The sequence below is a fragment of the Piliocolobus tephrosceles genome, chromosome 21 (assembly GCF_002776525.5).
Source record: "Piliocolobus tephrosceles isolate RC106 chromosome 21, ASM277652v3, whole genome shotgun sequence".
In the NCBI taxonomy this organism is placed as follows: Eukaryota; Metazoa; Chordata; class Mammalia; order Primates; family Cercopithecidae; genus Piliocolobus; species Piliocolobus tephrosceles.
In genome coordinates this window covers 38,995,778-39,012,719 of record NC_045454.1, presented here as the reverse complement: position 1 = coordinate 39,012,719, position 16,942 = coordinate 38,995,778, and the positions used below count along the sequence as shown (strand labels likewise).

The following is a 16,942-nucleotide window of genomic DNA, read 5'->3' as shown; positions in this document are numbered from 1 at the left end:
CCTCCCGGATTTTTCCGGGAGGAGAGGGGAAGCCGCTTCTCGGCTTGGTTGGGGGCAGTGGCGCGCGGCTGGGAACCTCGCTGAGCCCAAGCACTGGTAGGGAGACCCCAGTGCGCAGTAAGGCGGCTCCTGGCGCCCCCTCGGGCCGATGCTGTGCGCTGCAAGGCTGGATCGGACGGGGCGCCCAGGAGTCTGAGGCTCGCTGCCCGCTGTCTGGCACCGACTGGGCGGGACTGCCCGGGTCCCGAAAAGACGGCTTCGGGGGACACCTCACCAATGGGCTAGTGGTTCAGAACCCCAGTCCGACGCGCTGCTGGGCCCAGTCTCCTGGACGATGACGGGGACATGGCTCTGAAAAAGTGCCAGGGTGTGCTCAGTAGAACACAGCACCCAGAGCGGCCCCCCAGAGAGCGGGGCCGGGTCTAGGGAAGCCCTGTTCCAAGAAGTCCTGTGCCCTGAGGTGACTGGGCGCGCTAGCTGATGAAACTGAGTGCCCCACCGAGGCGCCCCTGTCCCGAGGGCGGGGCCAGGGCGGGGCCGGAGTCCTCCTGGCAGGTGCCGGGGGCGGTGCCCGGCCCTGCCCCCGGGGGCCGTTCCCTGAGGCCAGAGGCGGGTCTGAGAAGCGGCCGGTGCGGGCGACGCCTTGGAACCCACGGGCGGCCACTGCCGCCACAGGTGCCTCACAGGGCCCTCTGTCCTCGCTCTGGGCATCAAAACCCCAGTTGGGAACTGAGGCTTCCGAGCTGCTTCAAACCCTGGACACCAAGGCCCTCACCGGCCGGAGAACGAAACCCTGGGGTCGTCTGAAGAGGGGGGCCACAAGCCCCCAGGGCCAGACCACGAAGCCCCAGAGCTGCTGCGGAGCTGAACATCGAGGTCCCCAAGCCCTCCGCAAAGGACGTGGAGATCCTCGAGCAAGAGAGCTTAGTCCTCGAGCCATCAGTCGAGCAGAACGCAGAGCGCCCCGGGCTGTCCACAGCTGCGGGTTTTGAGAGTCCTGAGCCAGGCAGAGACGACCCTGGGCCGTCCGAAGCGCAAAGGGTGGAGGTCCAGGGACAGCGTCCCCCTCCAGGCCCTGAGACCTCCTCCTCCAAGTCAGGCTCGGAAGCCCCCCACCTGCGTTTTCCGCCGTGCCCCAAGGCTCCCCAGCGTCTCCCAGAGGAGCTGTTCATGGAGACGCCCATCGAGCGCGAAATCCGCCGCAGCTGCGAACGCGAGGAGAGCCTGCGCCGGAGCCGGGGCCTGAGCCCGGGCCGCGCGGGCCGCGAACTCGTTGAGCTGCGCGTGCGGCCGGTGCTCAACCTACCGGGTCCTGGCCCCGCGCTCCCGCGCGCCCTGGAGCGGGCGCGGGCGGGCGCGCAGATGCAGCGGGACATCGAGCGGGAGGCCCACCGGCAGGCGGCGCTGGCGCGCCCCGCGGCCCCCGAGCCGCGCGCCCGGTCGCCGCCGCAGCCGCTGGGCGAACTCAAGCGCTTCTTCGAGGCCGCAGCGGGGAGCGGCTCCTCGGCGGGGGCAGGGGGCGGCGCGGGCCCGCAGAGGCTGCCAGAACCCGGGGGACGGCCACGCTCTGCCGTGCAGGGCGGGTGCCCGGTGCTGGGCAGCTCCCCGCCGCCTTTCACTCCGTCACTGCTGGATCAGGAGGTGCGCGCGGTGCGCGAGCGCGAGCAGGAGCTGCAGCGCCAGCGGCGCAGCGTCTATGGCACCGCGGAGTTCAAGGAGCCTACGCCGAGCCTCACCGGTAAGCCGCGGGCGTAGCAACGCCGGGGACCCCCAGGGTTCCAGCCGTCCCCACTGACTGCCCAACTTCAGTGGCCTCTCCTTTGGCCCTCCGATTCTCGGGGTCTGTCTCTCCAAGCTCTCAGACTCCTGGGACCCCCTCTCAACTTTGTGTCTTGCCTACCCCTTCTGGAGCTCCATTACTCGCTGTGATCCACCCCTCCACCGGGAGCGATGGACTCTCTGATCCACACCACCGAGACTGCGCGCGGGGGGGGGGGGGGCGTTCCAGCTGTCTTCCTTTCTGTCGGGTTCCAGGGAACCCTGACTGGATTCTGGCACTCCTGGGTCCTCCCTCTGAATTTTCAGACTCTTGCTTCTCCATTCTGGGTTCACCTCCCTCCTCCCTCGGGTTCCTGGGTGCCTGGAGTTGAGTGGAGGCTTCCATGGGGGGAGGGCGGAGGGTGAACGCCTGTGTGTGTTTAAGGGGTGCGGCCGGCCTCTTTCATCCTGGCTGCCGCCCGCTGGTGAGCTGAGCGCTCCTTCTCCCGCAGCGAGCAGGGGCGACGGAAAGTTGGCGGTGATCTGGCCCCCCCGCAGAAAGGCCTCGGAGAACGGCCTGGAGCAGGTGGGAGCCCCCTTACCCGTGTGCCTCTAGCCCTTGTCGCTCCCCCCACCCCTCCCGTGCCAGGACGCTGGGTGGGGAAAGGTGCATCCCCCCGGAGGGCCACTCTGGTCAGACCTCAGTCTGGGACGCATCCCCGGGGTGAAGAGAAGACAGTGGTCTTGGGGCACAAATCGCCACCCTGAGCCTGGGTGCGGTGCGCAGGTCCCTGAGGCCGGTCTTCCTTCTGGCCCTCTGTCCCCAGGAGGAGCGCAAACCTTGAGGTTTGAGCAGGCTGGGTCCCCCGGCCGGAAGTAACGTGCATGTCAGAGGAACAGGGCGGGGTGCGTCTAGTAAAAGGCCCTCTGGAGACGGGTCGGCCCTCTGCATTGGGAAAGATGAAATCGACTTGACTTTGTGAAATTGACCAGCCCCCTCTATAAAACTTACAGTCCCCCATTGGGAAACTGACCACCACCCACAACTCCGCCAGTGAAACTGCCCAGCCCTTCTCTGCCAAGCAAACTGAACTCCTCTCTCCCTTGACTGTTAAGAGGGCCGGAGTTACCGCCTCGGCTGCCCCACTCCCCCCACCCCCAATAAAGCCTCTTCTTTCAGGGCACTGCAGCCTATTTTTTTCTGGGTCCTCTTCGACTGAGGTGGGGCGGGAGCACGGCGGGCCGAGGGAGGCCCGAGAAAACCCCAAGAGGTGCGGGCCGGAATGCGGGAATGCGCCCTTTCCGCCCTGTTCTGGGGCTGCCCGCCTCCCCCACACGACCAGACACGGCCTGGTCCAGGTCCTACCGCCCCCTGGCGGCTCGAGCGCAAAATGTGGCGCGTGGACCGAGTTCACACCCTCTTGTTTCCAGGCTTCCTCTTCAACATTTATTGGTGCTAACGGTGTGCCCTGCGCTGGGCACTGGCTAGACAGAGGTGATAAGAGGCTGTTCCTACCCTGGGAACGTAAACAATAGCTACTAAAAAAAAAAAAAAAAAAAAAAAAAAGACAGGTGGTGAGGGTTCAGGCTTCTCAACATCATTGGTTCCTAATGATCACCGTTCTTCTTGACCTCACCGTCCTCACTATGAGGCGTGCTCATTCGCGGTGTTGGGTCAAGAGTTTCTGCTTTCCAAAAGTATCTGTGGCTGGGCGAGGTGGCTCACACCTGTAATACCAGCACTTTGGGAGGATGAGGTGGGTGGATCATTTGAGGCAGTAATTCGAGACGAGCCTGGCCAACACGGTGAAACCCCGTCTCTACTAAAAATACAAAATATTAGCCGGGTGTGGTGGTGCATGTCTGTAATCCAGCTACTCAGGAGGCTGAGGCATGAGAATCACTTGGACCCGGAAGGCAGAGGTTGCAGTGAGCCAAGAATGGGCCACTGCACTCCAGCCTGGGTGACACAGTGAGATTCTGCCTCAAAAAAATAAAAAAGGCAACTGAAACCTAGCTTTTAAAGGAGAAATCTGCATTTTTATGATTGTGACTAGGAAAAACTTTTTTTTTTTTTCCTAGGCAGGGCGCTAAAAAAAAAAAGTTGTGCGGGAGGAGAGGAAGGAAGGAAGGTGGCAAGCAACACCTGTTTGCAATAGGGCCTGTGGCTGTCAATTTGCAAGCTCTGGTTAATTTCTCTCCCCTGGATGGGGGTTCAAGAGGGTGCGAGAACACCCTAAATTGTCTCTAAAACTGTATCTGCGCGGTTAACATTCTGGGACTAGTTGTACAGTGTCTTAGAAGTGCACTGAGGGCCAGGCGAGGTGGCTCACTCCTGTAATCCCAGCACTTTGGGAGGCCAAGGCAGGTGGATCACGAGGTCAGGAGATCGAGACTATCCTGGCTAATAAGGTGAAACACCCTCTCTACAAAAAATACAAAAAAAAACAAAAATAGCCGGGCATGGTGGTGGGCGCCTGTAGTCCCAGCTACTTGGGAGGCTGAGGCAGGAGAATGGCTTGAACCCGGAAGGTGGAGCTTGCAGTGAGCCGAGACTGCGCCACTGCACTCTAGCCTGGGCAACAGAACGAGACTCCATCTCAAAAAAAAAAAAAAAAAAAAGAAGTGCACTGAGGACCAGATGCGGTGGCTCATGCCTGTAATTCCAGCACTTTGGGAGGCCAAGGCAGGAGGATTGCTTGATCCCAGGAGTTCAAGACCAGCTTGGGCAATATAGTGAGACACTGCCCCCCCACCCCATCTCTACAAAAAATTAACGAGGTGTGGTGGCATGTGCCTGTGGTCCCAGCTACTCTGGAAGTTTAGCAGGAGATCGCCTGAGCCTGGGAGGTTAAGGCTACAGTGAGCTATGATTGAGCCACTGCACTCCAGCCTGGGTGAGAGTGAGATCTGTAATCAAAGGAAAAAAAAAATTCACTAAGACCAGAAAAGGGGAGACCCAGGAAGTTTAAATTTAAAAAATGTTTTCAATTTTAGAGACAGGGTCTTGCTCTGTCACACAGGCTGCAGTGCAGTGGCATGATCACAGCTCACTGTGAGCAAGGGATCCTCCTGCCTCAGCCTCCTGAGTAGCTGGGACTACAGGTGTGAACCACCACACCCACCCCAGGAACATTTTATAATCGCTGTTTAAACTCTTGGCTCTTGAGATCATGTCACTGCACTCTAGCCTGGGTCACACAGTTAAACTCTGTCTTAAAAAAAAAAAAAAACTCTTGGCTCTGTCCAACTCTGTCTCTTATACAGGGGCATCAAATGTCTAGTGAAATCTGTATGCATAAAATACAGAGAAGTCATGCTGATACAGGGCTGCATCTAAGAGCAGCTCAGCCCATGAAGAGCTCATCAGCCGACCCTATCATCAGCCCAGTGACCCCATCCTCAGCATACTTCACTGTGACTGTGGGAGCTATGTAGAGACAGGCAGGAGAGAGCCTGAGAAGGTGGGAATTGGAAACACCTAGAGGCTGGTCTTCATTTCCAGCAGGGGAGCCAAGAACTAAGTATGTCATGAGTGGACGGGGCCCGGGTGCACTGCGCCCAGCCTAATTTTTGTATTTTTAGTGGAGATGGGTTTTCACCATGTTGGCCAGGCTGGTCTCGAACTCCTGATCTCAGGTGATCCACCCACCCTGGCCTCTCAAAGTGCTGTGATTACAGGGAAGCATGTGGGGCGGCCTCAAGGGGTTTAGTGGAGGGGCATTTAAGAAAATGATGTCAACCGGCCGTGGTGGCTCACACCTGTAATCCCAGCACTTTGGGAGGCTGAGGTGGGATAATTGCTTGAGTCCGGGAGTTCAAGACCAGCCTGGGCAATATAGCAAGACAAAGTCTCTATCAAAAAGAGAGAGAGAGAGAGAAAAAAAAGCACTTTCTTGGGTTTCATCCCAGACTTAGGATGATGATCAGACTCTCCATGTGATTCTGATACACACTAGGAAGTCTGAGAATCAAGGGTGTAAAAAGCTGCTGAGCAACAGGACCCAGGAAACAAAGCTTGTTTCCTTCCCCTTCCAGTACTGTACTGTCACCACCCACCCGAAACCCTGTCTTAAGCAGACAGTGGATTTGACTTAAAGGAGATCGTCTAGAGCTGCTTGTGGCTAGTCTGAATTGAAATATGTTGGAAATGTGAAATACTAGATTTTCTTTCTTCTGATTTTTTTTTTTTTGACACAGAGTCTCGCTGTTGCTGCCCAGGCTGGAGTACAATGGCATGATTTCAGCTCACTGCAACTTCCGCCTCCTGGGCTCAAGCAGTTCTCCTGCCTCAGCCTCCAGAGTAGCTGGGATTACCAGCGCCCGCCACCACACCCGGCTAATTTTTGTATTTTTAGTAGAGATGGGGTTTCGCCATGTTGGCCAGGGTGGTCTCAAACTCCTGACCTCATGATCTGCCTGCCTCGGCCTCCCAAAATGCTGGGATTACAGGTATGAGCCACTGTGCCCGGCCTTTTTTTTTTTTTTTTGAGACGGAGTCTTGCTCTGTCGCCCAGGCTGGAGTGCAGTGGTGCGATCTCGGCTCACTGCAACCTCCACCTACCAGATTTAAGCGAGTCTCCTGGCTCAGCCTCTTGAGTAGCTGGGACCACAGGCACCCGCCACCACACTCACCTTTTTTTTTTTTTGTATTTTTAATAGAAACTGGGTTTTGCCGTGTTGGCCAGGCTGGTCTTGAACTTGTAACCTCAAGTGACCCGCCTGTCTCGGCCTCCCAAAGTGCTGGGATTATAGGCATGAGCCACCATGTCACGCCAAGATTGCTAAGACAGTACAGAAAAGGAAAATACCTCAATTTTTTTACATGGATTATACATTGAAATATTTTGGGTATAACAGGTTAAATAAAATATCATGAAAATGAATCTAACCTCTTAATATTTTTTATGTGGTTACTAGAAAATTTGAAATTACATACGTGATTTGCGTTTGCAGCTCACTTGATATTTCCATTGGACCCCACGAGTCTAAAGAATCTTAAAGGCCGGGCATGGTCGGTCACGCCTGTAATCCCAGCACTTTGAGAGGCCTAGGTGGGAGGATGGCTTGAAGCCAGGAGTTCAAGACCAGCCTGGTCAACATAGCGAGACCCCTTCTCTACAATAATAATAATAAAATAGGGGCATCGATGCTGCCTGTACTCCCAGCTGCTTAGGAGGCTGAAGTGGGAGGATCACTTGAACCCAGGAGTTAGAGGTTCCAGGATCGCGCCACTGCACTCCAGCCTGGGTGACAGAGCAAGACCCTTACCTCCCCGCAAAAAATCTTAGAGCTACAGGAAAACTCACAGGGCCTCCCTCAAAGCGGTATCAGGGAGCATCAGGATTTCCTTGATGTCATTCAGACCACAGCTGTGGACTAAAAACATCCTTGATGCAGTCAGAAATTGTCACCAGAAATACACATGGAAGAGCAATAGTGGCCGGGCACCGTGGCTCAGGCCTGTAATCCCAACACTTTGGGAGGCCGAGGAGGGCGGATCACGAGGTCAGGAGATCGAGACCATCCTGGTTAACACGGTGAAACCCCGTCTCTACTAAAAATACAAAAAAAAAAAAAAAAAAAGCCGGGCGTGGCGGCGTGCGCCTGTAGTCCGAGCTGCTGGGGAGGCTGAGGCAACAGAATGGCGTGAACCCGGGACCCGGGAGGCGGAGCTTGCAGTGAGCCCAGATTAGGCCACTGTACTCCAGCGACAGAACGAGGCTCCGTCTCAAAAAAAAAAAAAAAAAAAAAAAAAGCAGGGCTCTTGTGTCTCCTCTATGAAAATGCTGGGGGGAAGGGGAACCAAAAGGGCCCTCCTTGGATTAAAGGGGGATAACCAGCAGCTGAATGACACCTGGCTCAGGAGGACACCCTTCCCCTTGCAACGTGCCACAAGTATCCGGTTCGGGTCCGAGGTTCGCCACTTGCTCGCCGGAGCTTTGAGCGGGTGAGTTCATTTCCCTCAGCCAGGGTCTCCTCTCCAGTCCGAGGTTGGAGAGAGGCTGAGAGATCCTGCGCTTGGATTCCATAGGGTTCTCCCACCTTGTCCGCACCCTGGATACGCCGAGAAAGACGACGACCTGTCTGGCCCCCAAGTACCAAAAGCTGGAAGAGAAAAAGAAAGTCTAACTCGGGCCCTTCGGAAACTGATCGAGGGCACTTTTCTGGGGCACGTCGGGAAAAGTAGTCTTTTACGCTACAAAGAAATAACTTCCGGGTCAAAATATGGGAGTGGGCGTAGCCCTAAGTCTCTTCCTCCAGTGGGCGTTGAATTTCCCCGCTACCCTAAACTTACAGTTTTCTGGGTTCCGGTTGTTGACAGGCACCATTTCCCTTTTTGCTTCATTTCTGCCTATGCGCATGCGCCAAACTCTCGTCCGCCTATTGGCGAATTTCATGTTTCTGTCAAAAGACTACATTTCCCAGAAGGCCACGCGAGTGGGCGGGGAAATGCCCCCGGAGGAGGGGCGCGGCGTTCGCAGCGGACACTGAGACTGTGACCTCTTTCTTTCTTTTATTTAACACAAAACTGACGTGTCCGCATTCACGGCCCCACGGCCAGGCCGGACTCGGTGCAGACAGGTCAGCTCGGCCTGGCCCTTTGGAAGGCGAGGCCGGGCTGCACTGAGAGAACGAGTGAGCCCCTCCCCTGCCCCCTCTTCTGGAGTTTGGAACTGTCAAGTTCCAGCTCCTACCCTCTTTCCCAGGTTCAAGACCCCTGCGCTGCCCACCCCGCGGGTCCGGCTGCGCTCGGAGGCCGGGCCTGGCCTGCCTGGCCCGTGAGGATCTGCACCAGCAGGTCGGTGGCCAGCATGGGCGTGGGCTCCTCGAAGCCGATGGTCAGCAGCTGCTGGTAGTCCCCAAGCGGCTGCGGGCACAAAATCCTGGGGTGGGGGGGCCAGGGATAGACAGGCCTGGACTTGAGTGCCCCCTGCCCCTCGGGAGTCCCTCCCTTTAAGTGAGATGCGTCAGCTGAAGGAGGCTTTGTTTCAGCTGCCGGTGGGAAAAACCCTCGGGGGAAACTTGTTTCCTTGTTGATCAGAAACTTAGTAATGGCTCCTAGAGGCTGAATAACTGGTCCTGACCTGTCCAATCGCACTGCTAGCTGTGTGTCCTTGGGCAGGTAACAACTCTGAACATCCTGTTTTCTTTGTTAAATGGGGCCAATAGCATAGATCTCGATGGGTTGTTACTGGGGTCTGCACGAAGTGCTTTTCAGGGCACAATAAAATACTATCATTACTAAGGGAAGCAGTGTTTGGGAAGGTGGAATATCTTTGGTGGGGTTCTGCCTCCCCATCTAGCGCTTGGTCTAGTGCCCAAGCCCACGTTGCTATTGCCCTAGCTCCTACCATGAATAAAGGTCATCCTCGGCTGGTCCTAGGGGCACCCATCGGCCGATGGACCACAGCTTCTGGATCTGCGGGCACGAATTGGCTGGACTCTGGCCTGTGTCTTCCCAAGTATCTCGATAGCACAGGAAGTAGCTGGGAGGGGAGGGAGCTGTAATTAGAAGTGATCAATTTCCTAGCTTCTTCTGTTGAGGGCTTTAATTTTGGAGGTGAGGTGGGAACTCATCAGAAGTTGCCCTGAAGTTCTCAGGTAGGAATGTGACTTTAACGCCTTTGTTCACTGCCAGCCTCCTTTTACGATGAGAACTTTTATTTTGGTGGGAGGGTGGGTTTTAAGAAAATAGAGGTAGCCTTTCAAAAGCCTTTAGTTTCCTGGTTCACTTTTTTAAAAGAGACAGATTATTGCTCCCACTCAGGGTGGAGTGCAGTGGCAAAATCACAGCTCACTGTAGCCTTGAACTCCTGGGCTCAAGTGAGCCTCCTGCCTGAGCCTCCCAAGTAGCTGGGACTACAGACGCCAGCCATCAAGCCTGGCGAATTTGTTGTTGAGACAGGGTCTTGCCATCTTGCCCAGGGTGATCTCAAACTCTTGGGCTCAAGTGATCCTCCTGCCTCAGCCTCCCAAAGTGTTAGGATTACAGGCGTGAGCCATTGCACCGGGCCCTGGCTCACTTTTCACTTTGCTGGTGACAGTTTGGAGGGCCATACTGGCATTCATCACAGAAAGGGGAGGACTTTGATTTGGGTAAGAGGACTTACTAATCCACAAGGGAATCTTGTCCCCGACCAGTGGCCTCTGGGGTGGCTTCCAGGTGCCAGCGCATCTTCTTATAGAGGTAGCGGGGGAAGCGGCTGGCAGTGTAGGCGGTTGGAGCACAGTATCTGAAGATGGAGATCTCATGGGACAGGCTGATGGAGAACCTCCCGCAAAAGAAACAGGAGATGCTGGCAGGACATGAGAGAATGGAGGGGTGAAGCTGGGCCTTGGACTCCTTCATCCCCCCCATCTGAATCTCCTACCATTTTACCTGAGGGGGTTTGTCTCCTCCAGGTCCACGAACCCAAAGGAAGCGTACATGAGGACCAGCTGTTCCAGGCGCAGGGTCAGCTGTTGGGAGATCTCTAACAGCTGCATACAGGACGGGTACAGTGAGATCAGCTGGCCTGACAGGAGTGGGCCTCCCCCTCCACCATCCCCGCAGGCCCGGAGCTGAGAGAAGAAAGGGGCGTGGGGTCTAAGAAACCTCCACACACCCCCTTTTGGACCAGCTCCTGCAGGGGTCCATAGATGTGGGGTACGCTTCTCGCGGCTGCCTCCAGGTACAGGAAGTAGGGCTCACACATCTGTAAGAAGGTGGGCATGGCCTTGGCCAGCTGCTCCTTCTGTACTTGGTCTCTGCTGAAGGAAGAAGGGGGCCTTTGCCTGCAATCCCTCACAATCCCTCCTCACCCCCCAGTTTTCCCCCATTCTACTCAACCCCAACCTGTATCCCTGGCTTTGACCCCTGTTAGAAAAACCCCCAGTTTCAGGTCTTTTCTGAACATCTTTCTGGTTCACCTGCATCAAACCCATTTGGAACATTTGTTAAAAGTGCTGACACCTGAGTCTCACATCGCCACTTAGGACCCAGAGCTTCCTGTAGGGGCTGGGTGCAGTGGCTCACTCCTGCAATCCCAGAGGTTTGGGAGGCTGGGGCTGGTGGATTGCCTGAGGCCAGGAGTTCCAGACAAGCCTGGGCAACAGAGCAAGACCCCGTCTCTACACAAAAAATAATTAGCTGGGTATGGTGGCACCTATAGTCCCAGTTACTCAGGAGGTGGAGGTAGGAAGATTGCTTGAGATCAGGAGTTTGAGGCTGCAGTGAGCTATGACTGCCCCACTGCACTCCAGCTTGGGCGATAGAGCAAGACCCTGTCTCATTAGAAAACCAGCCTTATGAGAATCCCTTGAACCTGGGAGGCGGAGGTTGCAGTGAGCTGAGTTCGCCCCCATTGCACTCCAGCCTTAGTGACAGAGCGAGACTCCGTCTCAAAAAAACCCAGCCTTGGCCGGGTGCGGTGGCTCACGCCTGTAATGCCAGCACTTTGGGAGGCTGAGGCGGGTGGATCACGAGGTCAGGAGTCCAAGACCAGCCTGGCCAAGATGGTGAAACCCCGAGTCTACTAAAATTAAAAAAAAAAAAATTAGCCGGGCAACACGTGTTGGCGGGCACCTGTAATCCCAGCTACTGGGGAGGCTGAAGCAGAGAATTGCTTCAATCCGGCAGACGGAGGCTGCAGTGAGCCGAGATTGCACCACTGCACTCCAGCATGGGCAACAGAGCAAGACTCCATCTCAAAAACAAACAAGCAAAATCCACCCCAGCCTCCTAGGACATACCAATGGACACTGAAATTGGAGAGTCACAAGGAAACTTGGTGTGTGAATCACATGATCCTTTGGAGTCTCAAACTGATGTCCTGCAGGCGAAGTTTGGCTCAGGTGGGTCTTGTTTAGTCGGCACAGGGTTCAAAATCTAAGACAGCACTTAAAAACTGGGAGAAAAAGTCCTAGAGACTTGACAACCCCAGGCCCACACTGCCAGGATAGTAATAGCAGCAGTCCCCTACGCTCAATTCTACAGTCCTCCTCAACTCTCTTACTGGATTCTAATATGCTAGCTTCTTCCACTGCCTCCCTCTGGCTCCCAGCGCTTGTCATTTTGCAACCCTGGCGTGTGTCACCCATCCTGTCGCCACCCCTCCAAGTCTCCTTACCCATGGGGACCTGGGACCCTGTCCAGTATCACCTGTAGAGCAAGTAGCTCTGGAAGTCATCCGCCTTCTTGAGTAGGTAGCGCAGCTGTTGGGTGATGGGGCTGAACAGAATGTCCAGGGATAGGCGGGGAGGTGCTGGCCCGGGCCCGGGGACCAGAGGTTCGGGGGAAGGCGTGGAGGCCCGGGCCTCAGCCAACTGCCCCTCGGCATCTTCAGGGTCCGGCTCAGGTGGGTTTCCAGGCCTGCTAGGGGGCGTCGACCAGGAGGGGTCTACGCAGGGCGGCGTCCCAGGTTCCAAGGTATCTGGAGGCGGTGTTTCTCCAGGATCCAGGGGGAGCGACCCCTCGAACCACTGCTCCGTAGCCATGGTAGGGCCGGAGGCGGGGTGGGGGAAACCTGAGCTCTTTAAGCTTCCGCTGCTGCTCACGTTGGCCGCGGGTTCAACCCCGCCCCGGGAGCCTCCGACTGGCCCCTGCCTTGACCTCTCCACCGGAGCCGCGCCGCCGCGCCGGAGGCGGGGACGTTCGCCTCTTTTGAATTTCAACACGCGGGAGGGGCGCGCCGCTCCAGTCCGCGCGCCCGCGGCCCCCTACCCCTGCACACGCGCCGCACGCGCTCCGGGAACCTGGCGGTGGGGAGGAGGGACCCGCCTAGGGAGGTGACCTCTGGCCGTGTCCTGGGGGTGTGGCTAGGGCCGGGACCTTTATCTCTCGAGGTGGATTCCTGGAGTGGAGGAGTCTCTAAACGTGTCTCCAACACCTCAACCGGCACAGGTATATGGAATGAGGCTGCCCAGGCCCCAGCCCCTCACTCCCAGAACCCTGTTTTTTTTTTGTTGTTGTTAAAAAATTTTTTTTTAATTTAAAATTTTTAGAGATGGGGGCCTCTCTATGTTGCCCAGATTGGTTTCAAACTCCTGGACTCAAGCGGTCCTCCCGTCTCAGCCTCCTGAAGTGCCCAGCCTGTTTTTTAAAAAAAAAACAAAAAACAAACAAATCTCTAATGGAGTTGAGAAACTGCCTTAGAACTTAGTAGGGGCTTTGGATGTAGTAGCTCTGATGACTACTACTAACAACAACAACAAAAATCTGAAAAAAATCTTCAGGCTGGTCTTGGTGACTCATGTCTGTAATTCTGACACGTTAGGAGGCTGAGACGGGAGAACTGCTTGAAGCCAGGAGTTCAAGACCAGCCTAAGCAACATAGCAGGACCCTGTCTATACAAAAAATAACATGTTCGTTGGGTGTTGTCTGAGGCATGAGAATCACTTGTACCCAAGAGTTCGAGGCTGTCACCAGTTATGATTGCACCACTGCACTCTAGCCTGGGTGACAGAGCAAGCAAGACTCTGTCTTGAAACAAACAAAATCTTCACTTGGAAATCTTCTCCTTTACATGATCTCATCTGATGGCGCAGAAGGAATTTTCTGTTGTTTTAATGAAGAGGACCATGAGGTCTGGAGACCCTACTGTGGTCCTAGAACAGATTCCTGCCCCCAATATTTGTAGCAGATTCTTTGCAGTAGACAAAGGCTGACAGGTTTATAGTTTTTAATGTACGTTATGTCAAATACTCTATATTTAAAGACTCGGAGTGAAGAACTCGGACAGGTGTCAGATGCCACCCTGTGTGATCCCGAGCAGACAGTATCTCTGTGCCGGGCCAGCTGCCTCTTCTGTAAGGTGGGATTTTATGAATTGTCTTATGGGGACTTGGGGAGGACAGTTGAGAAAATGCTTATAAACCCAAGGACTTGGCCGGGCGCGGTGGCTCAAGCCTGTAATCCCAGCACTTTGGGAGGCCGAGACGGGCGGATCACGAGGTCAGGAGTTCGAGACCATCCTGGCTAACATGGTGAAACCCCGTCTCTACTAAAAAAATACAAAAAAGCTAGCCGGGCGAGGTGGCTGGCGCCTGTAGTCCCAGCTACTCGGGAGGCTGAGGCAGGAGAATGGCGTAAACCCGGGAGGCGGAGCTTGCAGTGAGCTGAGATCCGGCCACTGCACTCCAGCCTGGGGAACAGAGCGAGACTCCGTCTCAAAAAAAAAAAAAAAAAAAAAAAAATAAACCCAAGGACTTAACTGCCAACCATTCAACAATATTTGAGGCCAGGCATGGTGGCTCACGCTTGTAATCTCAGGCAGGAAGAGAGAATCACTTGCAGCTGGGAGTTTGAGGCCAACCTGGCCAACAAAGTGAGACCCTCATCTCCACAAAAAAAAAAATTTGAGACAGTCTCACTGTCGCCCAGGCTGGAGTGCAGTGCGTGATCTCGGCTCACTGCACGCTCCGCCTCCCAGGTGTAAACAATTCTCTCTGCCTCAGTTTCCCAAGTAGCTGCGATTACAGGCGCCGACCACCACGCCCAACTAAGCTTTTTAAAAATTTTTTGTATTTTTAGTAGAGACAGGGTTTCACCGTCTTGGCCAGGCTGATCTTGAACTCCTGACCTCGTGATCCACCTGCCTCGGCCTCCCAAAGTGCTGGGATTACAGGTGTGAGCCACCATGCCCCGACACAAATTTTAAAAAATTAGCTGGGCATGGCAGAGTGCACCTGTAGTCCCAGCTACTCCGGAGGCTGAAGTGGGAGGATCACTTGAACCCAGGAGTTTGAGGCTACAGTGAGCTATAATAGCACCACTGCACTCCAGCTTGGGTGATAGAATGAGACCATCTCTAAAAGGAAAACCAAAATTCAGCACCTGCTGTGTGCCTAACTCAGTGCTGGGACATGGGGAGATTACAGAGGAAAAAAGAAAGATTCCCACCTTTCTGGAGCAATTATTGTTACAGGCAGCTATAATTCATTGTTTCCGTTTTTCTCCCTCTCCAAACAATTCTGCCCTAACCGGAGGCTCTTTAATGCCCTCTCCCCGCCCCATTCATAAAACGGACTCCATGGTTTTTTTTTTTCCCTTTTCCTTTTTTTAAAATTTTATTTAAAAAACCTTCGGTGCAATATTAAAAAGCAATACAGCCAGCTCGAGCGACAATCAACAGAAAGAAAAGAGGCAGGAGAGGAAAGGCCCGAGGAACCCCAACCCAGCTAGTCCCCTAGGGGCTGGAGGCCAGGGGCAGATTGAGAAGCGGGGCCTGGGTGGTAGGGGAGGGAGGAAAGACCACCCACCAAAATAAACAGGCAGATCCAAACATTTATATAGGAAACATCTGGCTGAACGGAAGAGGATCTTGGGGAGATGAGAAGCCCCCCATATTTCATTTTTTTTTCCCTAAAATGTCCTGGGCTGGGTGGGGAGGGTCAGCCACCTGGGGTTTAAAGAGCAATTCCCTCCCCACACCGACGTGCTGAGGGGCAGATGTGTGTGAGAAAGACACACAAGGGGCAGAGATGAGGACAAGAGGGTGCCCTCTCCCTAGAATCTGTTATGAGGGCTGAGGGTGTCCCCGTCCAGCTCCTGGACTCTGGGGGGTCTTGGGTGAGATGGGGGCCGGAATGGGTTAGGGCAGGGGTGAGGCTGGGCGCTCAGCCTAAGAAGCCATCGGGGTCATCATCCTCAAAGTGGCCTTGCTGAAGCACCTTGATGTGGTGCTCGTAGATTTTCAGGGCTGGCCCGAGGCGGATGGACAGGCCGGTGAGCACATCTGTGCGCTGCATGAGCAGCAAAGATTTGCCATCAATTTCCTGGGTGGGACGGACAAAGAGAGAGAGCGAGCCGGGGTCAGGGCACATCCCACAGAGGCCCTCTGTGTCTATCAGTGTGTAGTCCTGGGCTGGGAACTCACCTGTTCTTGGAAAGCTGTCGCCTGCTCCGGGAATCCAGCCTCGGTAAAATATTCCACAACATCCATCACCGTCCATTCCACGGGATCAGAGGGCTTCTCTTTGCGCCCGGGACTGCATCAAAACAGACGGGCACTGGTGAACACGGGTGTCCCTCTGGCTGTGCCACACACCTGGGCAGCACCCCCATGTCTCCAACACCCCAACTTACGGACAGCCAAAGGGGGTCCCGTCGGCCCCAGGTAGGGCTGGTTTGCCTGGGGGCAAAGGCACGGGGGACGGAGAGTCTGGCCCAGTGGCAACAGAAGCTGGGAAAGAAAAGAGAACACCTGTCTTTGGCTTTGTTTTCAGGCTGAGTTCCTCCCCACCTAGCACTTTCCCCCACCCAGAGGAGTCCTTACCTGTTCCCCCATCCTTGTTCATGCCTGCCATGGAGAACACCTGGCGGGTGCCGCTGCCCGGGGCTGGCCCCCGCCCTTCATCCTGGCCCTGGTGCGGTCCGCAGGGCGTCCACTCCTTGACCCTCTCCTTGGCACTCTGAGGACCCCGCTCGCCGTTAAGCTGGTGGTGCTGGGCACCTGCAGGACGGTCACTCTCGGGCACTTCAGAGCCCTCTGACACATCATCTTCATCATCTTCATCTTCATCATCCTCTTCTTCCTCCTCTTTTTCAAGCACTCGCTCTTCTCCACCTCTCTGGGGCCGAGGAGAGAAGCATGCAAGATTAGTAGCTGTTCTAATCCCTGACCCTGCCTGTGGCATACGGGCGGTGGTAAGGAGGGCCCGATTCCACCTTTAAGAACAATACGGACTAACTTTTACGCATTCACTCCGTGCCAGGTTCTGTGTTAACTAAAGCCCTCGACAACCGAATCTCACTAAACTCGCTCAACAACCCCAAGGGGTCGCTACTGTTATTAAGCCGCGTTTACAGCGGAGGAAACTGAGGCTCCGGGAGATTCAAGCACTTGCCAAGGTCACCACGCACCCAGCCCGCAGGAAGCGCGCGTAAAGCGCCAGTCACCCGCCACCCAGTTCCTCCCGGGACTCGCACCCCCGCCACCAACTTCGCCCGCACCTGCCCACCGCGCGGCGCCCCCGCTCCCCGGCGCGCTCACCTTGCTCCGAGACTGGCGGGCGCTGGCGGCCGGCGGCGCCCGTCCGGGCCTGTCCCCGCGGGGCAGCGCAAGCGCTCCGAAACGGGTGCGCTCCAGGCGGCCTCGCGCCGCCGCCTCCTCTTCCAGCAGCCCCTGCACGCGGCCGCGGGTTAGGCGACCGCCGGCGCCGCCGCTGCCCCCGAGGTAGCGCACGACTTCCCGCAGGCTC

General features: G+C 55.7%; 3 protein-coding genes across 4 annotated transcripts in view; 1 reads left to right on the top strand and 2 right to left on the bottom strand.

Annotated features, from left to right (window-relative positions):
- The first annotated feature begins 618 nt into the window (after window positions 1–618).
- On the top strand, window positions 619–3,334 carry MISP3 (MISP family member 3). 2 transcript variants are annotated; one of them, XM_023188789.3, is made up of 3 exons: window positions 619–1,738; window positions 2,271–2,344; window positions 2,773–3,334. In XM_023188789.3, exons 1-3 carry the CDS (start codon window positions 1,171–1,173, stop codon window positions 3,292–3,294), a joined length of 1,164 nt encoding a protein of 387 aa, XP_023044557.1. In that variant the 5' UTR covers window positions 619–1,170; the 3' UTR covers window positions 3,295–3,334. The 2 variants fall into 2 exon arrangements, with proteins under 2 accessions (XP_023044557.1, XP_023044558.1); XM_023188790.3 differs by having other exon boundaries at window positions 628–1,738; window positions 2,586–2,942.
- A 4,932-nt stretch (window positions 3,335–8,266) lies between these two features.
- Window positions 8,267–12,445, bottom strand: C21H19orf67 (chromosome 21 C19orf67 homolog). The gene is made up of 6 exons (XM_023188696.2): window positions 11,903–12,445; window positions 10,368–10,512; window positions 10,142–10,242; window positions 9,873–10,058; window positions 9,114–9,248; window positions 8,267–8,645 (listed from the first exon to the last, which is right to left on the bottom strand). The coding sequence occupies exons 1-6, from the start codon at window positions 12,235–12,237 to the stop codon at window positions 8,471–8,473; spliced, it is 1,077 nt and encodes a 358-aa protein (XP_023044464.1). The 5' UTR covers window positions 12,238–12,445; the 3' UTR covers window positions 8,267–8,470.
- A 2,331-nt stretch (window positions 12,446–14,776) lies between these two features.
- Window positions 14,777–16,942, bottom strand: part of SAMD1 (sterile alpha motif domain containing 1) — a 10,136-nt gene continuing 7,970 nt past the window's right edge. Inside the window, exons 2-6 of the mRNA XM_026457026.1 lie at window positions 16,735–16,939; window positions 16,018–16,312; window positions 15,828–15,924; window positions 15,619–15,730; window positions 14,777–15,517 (exon numbers count right to left, since the gene is read on the bottom strand). Of these exons, the coding sequence (XP_026312811.1) occupies window positions 15,359–15,517; window positions 15,619–15,730; window positions 15,828–15,924; window positions 16,018–16,312; window positions 16,735–16,939 (868 nt within the window). The 3' untranslated portion in view covers window positions 14,777–15,358. The remainder of the gene's footprint in view (window positions 15,518–15,618; window positions 15,731–15,827; window positions 15,925–16,017; window positions 16,313–16,734; window positions 16,940–16,942) is intronic.

Excerpts from the sequence above, each read along its gene's own strand:
- MISP3 (XM_023188789.3), top strand. The coding sequence starts at position 1,171 with ATGGAGACGCCCATCGAGCGCGAAATCCGCCGCAGCTGCGAACGCGAG. Across the intron at positions 1,739-2,270 it reads GCCTACGCCGAGCCTCACCG|CGAGCAGGGGCGACGGAAAG; the intron begins GTAAGCCGCGGG and ends CTTCTCCCGCAG. Across the intron at positions 2,345-2,772 it reads CGGAGAACGGCCTGGAGCAG|TCCCCCATTGGGAAACTGAC; the intron begins GTGGGAGCCCCC and ends TAAAACTTACAG.
- C21H19orf67 (XM_023188696.2), bottom strand. The coding sequence starts at position 12,237 with ATGGCTACGGAGCAGTGGTTCGAGGGGTCGCTCCCCCTGGATCCTGGA. Across the intron at positions 10,513-11,902 it reads CAGAGCTACTTGCTCTACAG|CAGAGACCAAGTACAGAAGG; the intron begins GTGATACTGGAC and ends TTCTTCCTTCAG. Across the intron at positions 9,249-9,872 it reads CAAGATTCCCTTGTGGATTA|CTACTTCCTGTGCTATCGAG; the intron begins GTAAGTCCTCTT and ends CTCCCCTCCCAG.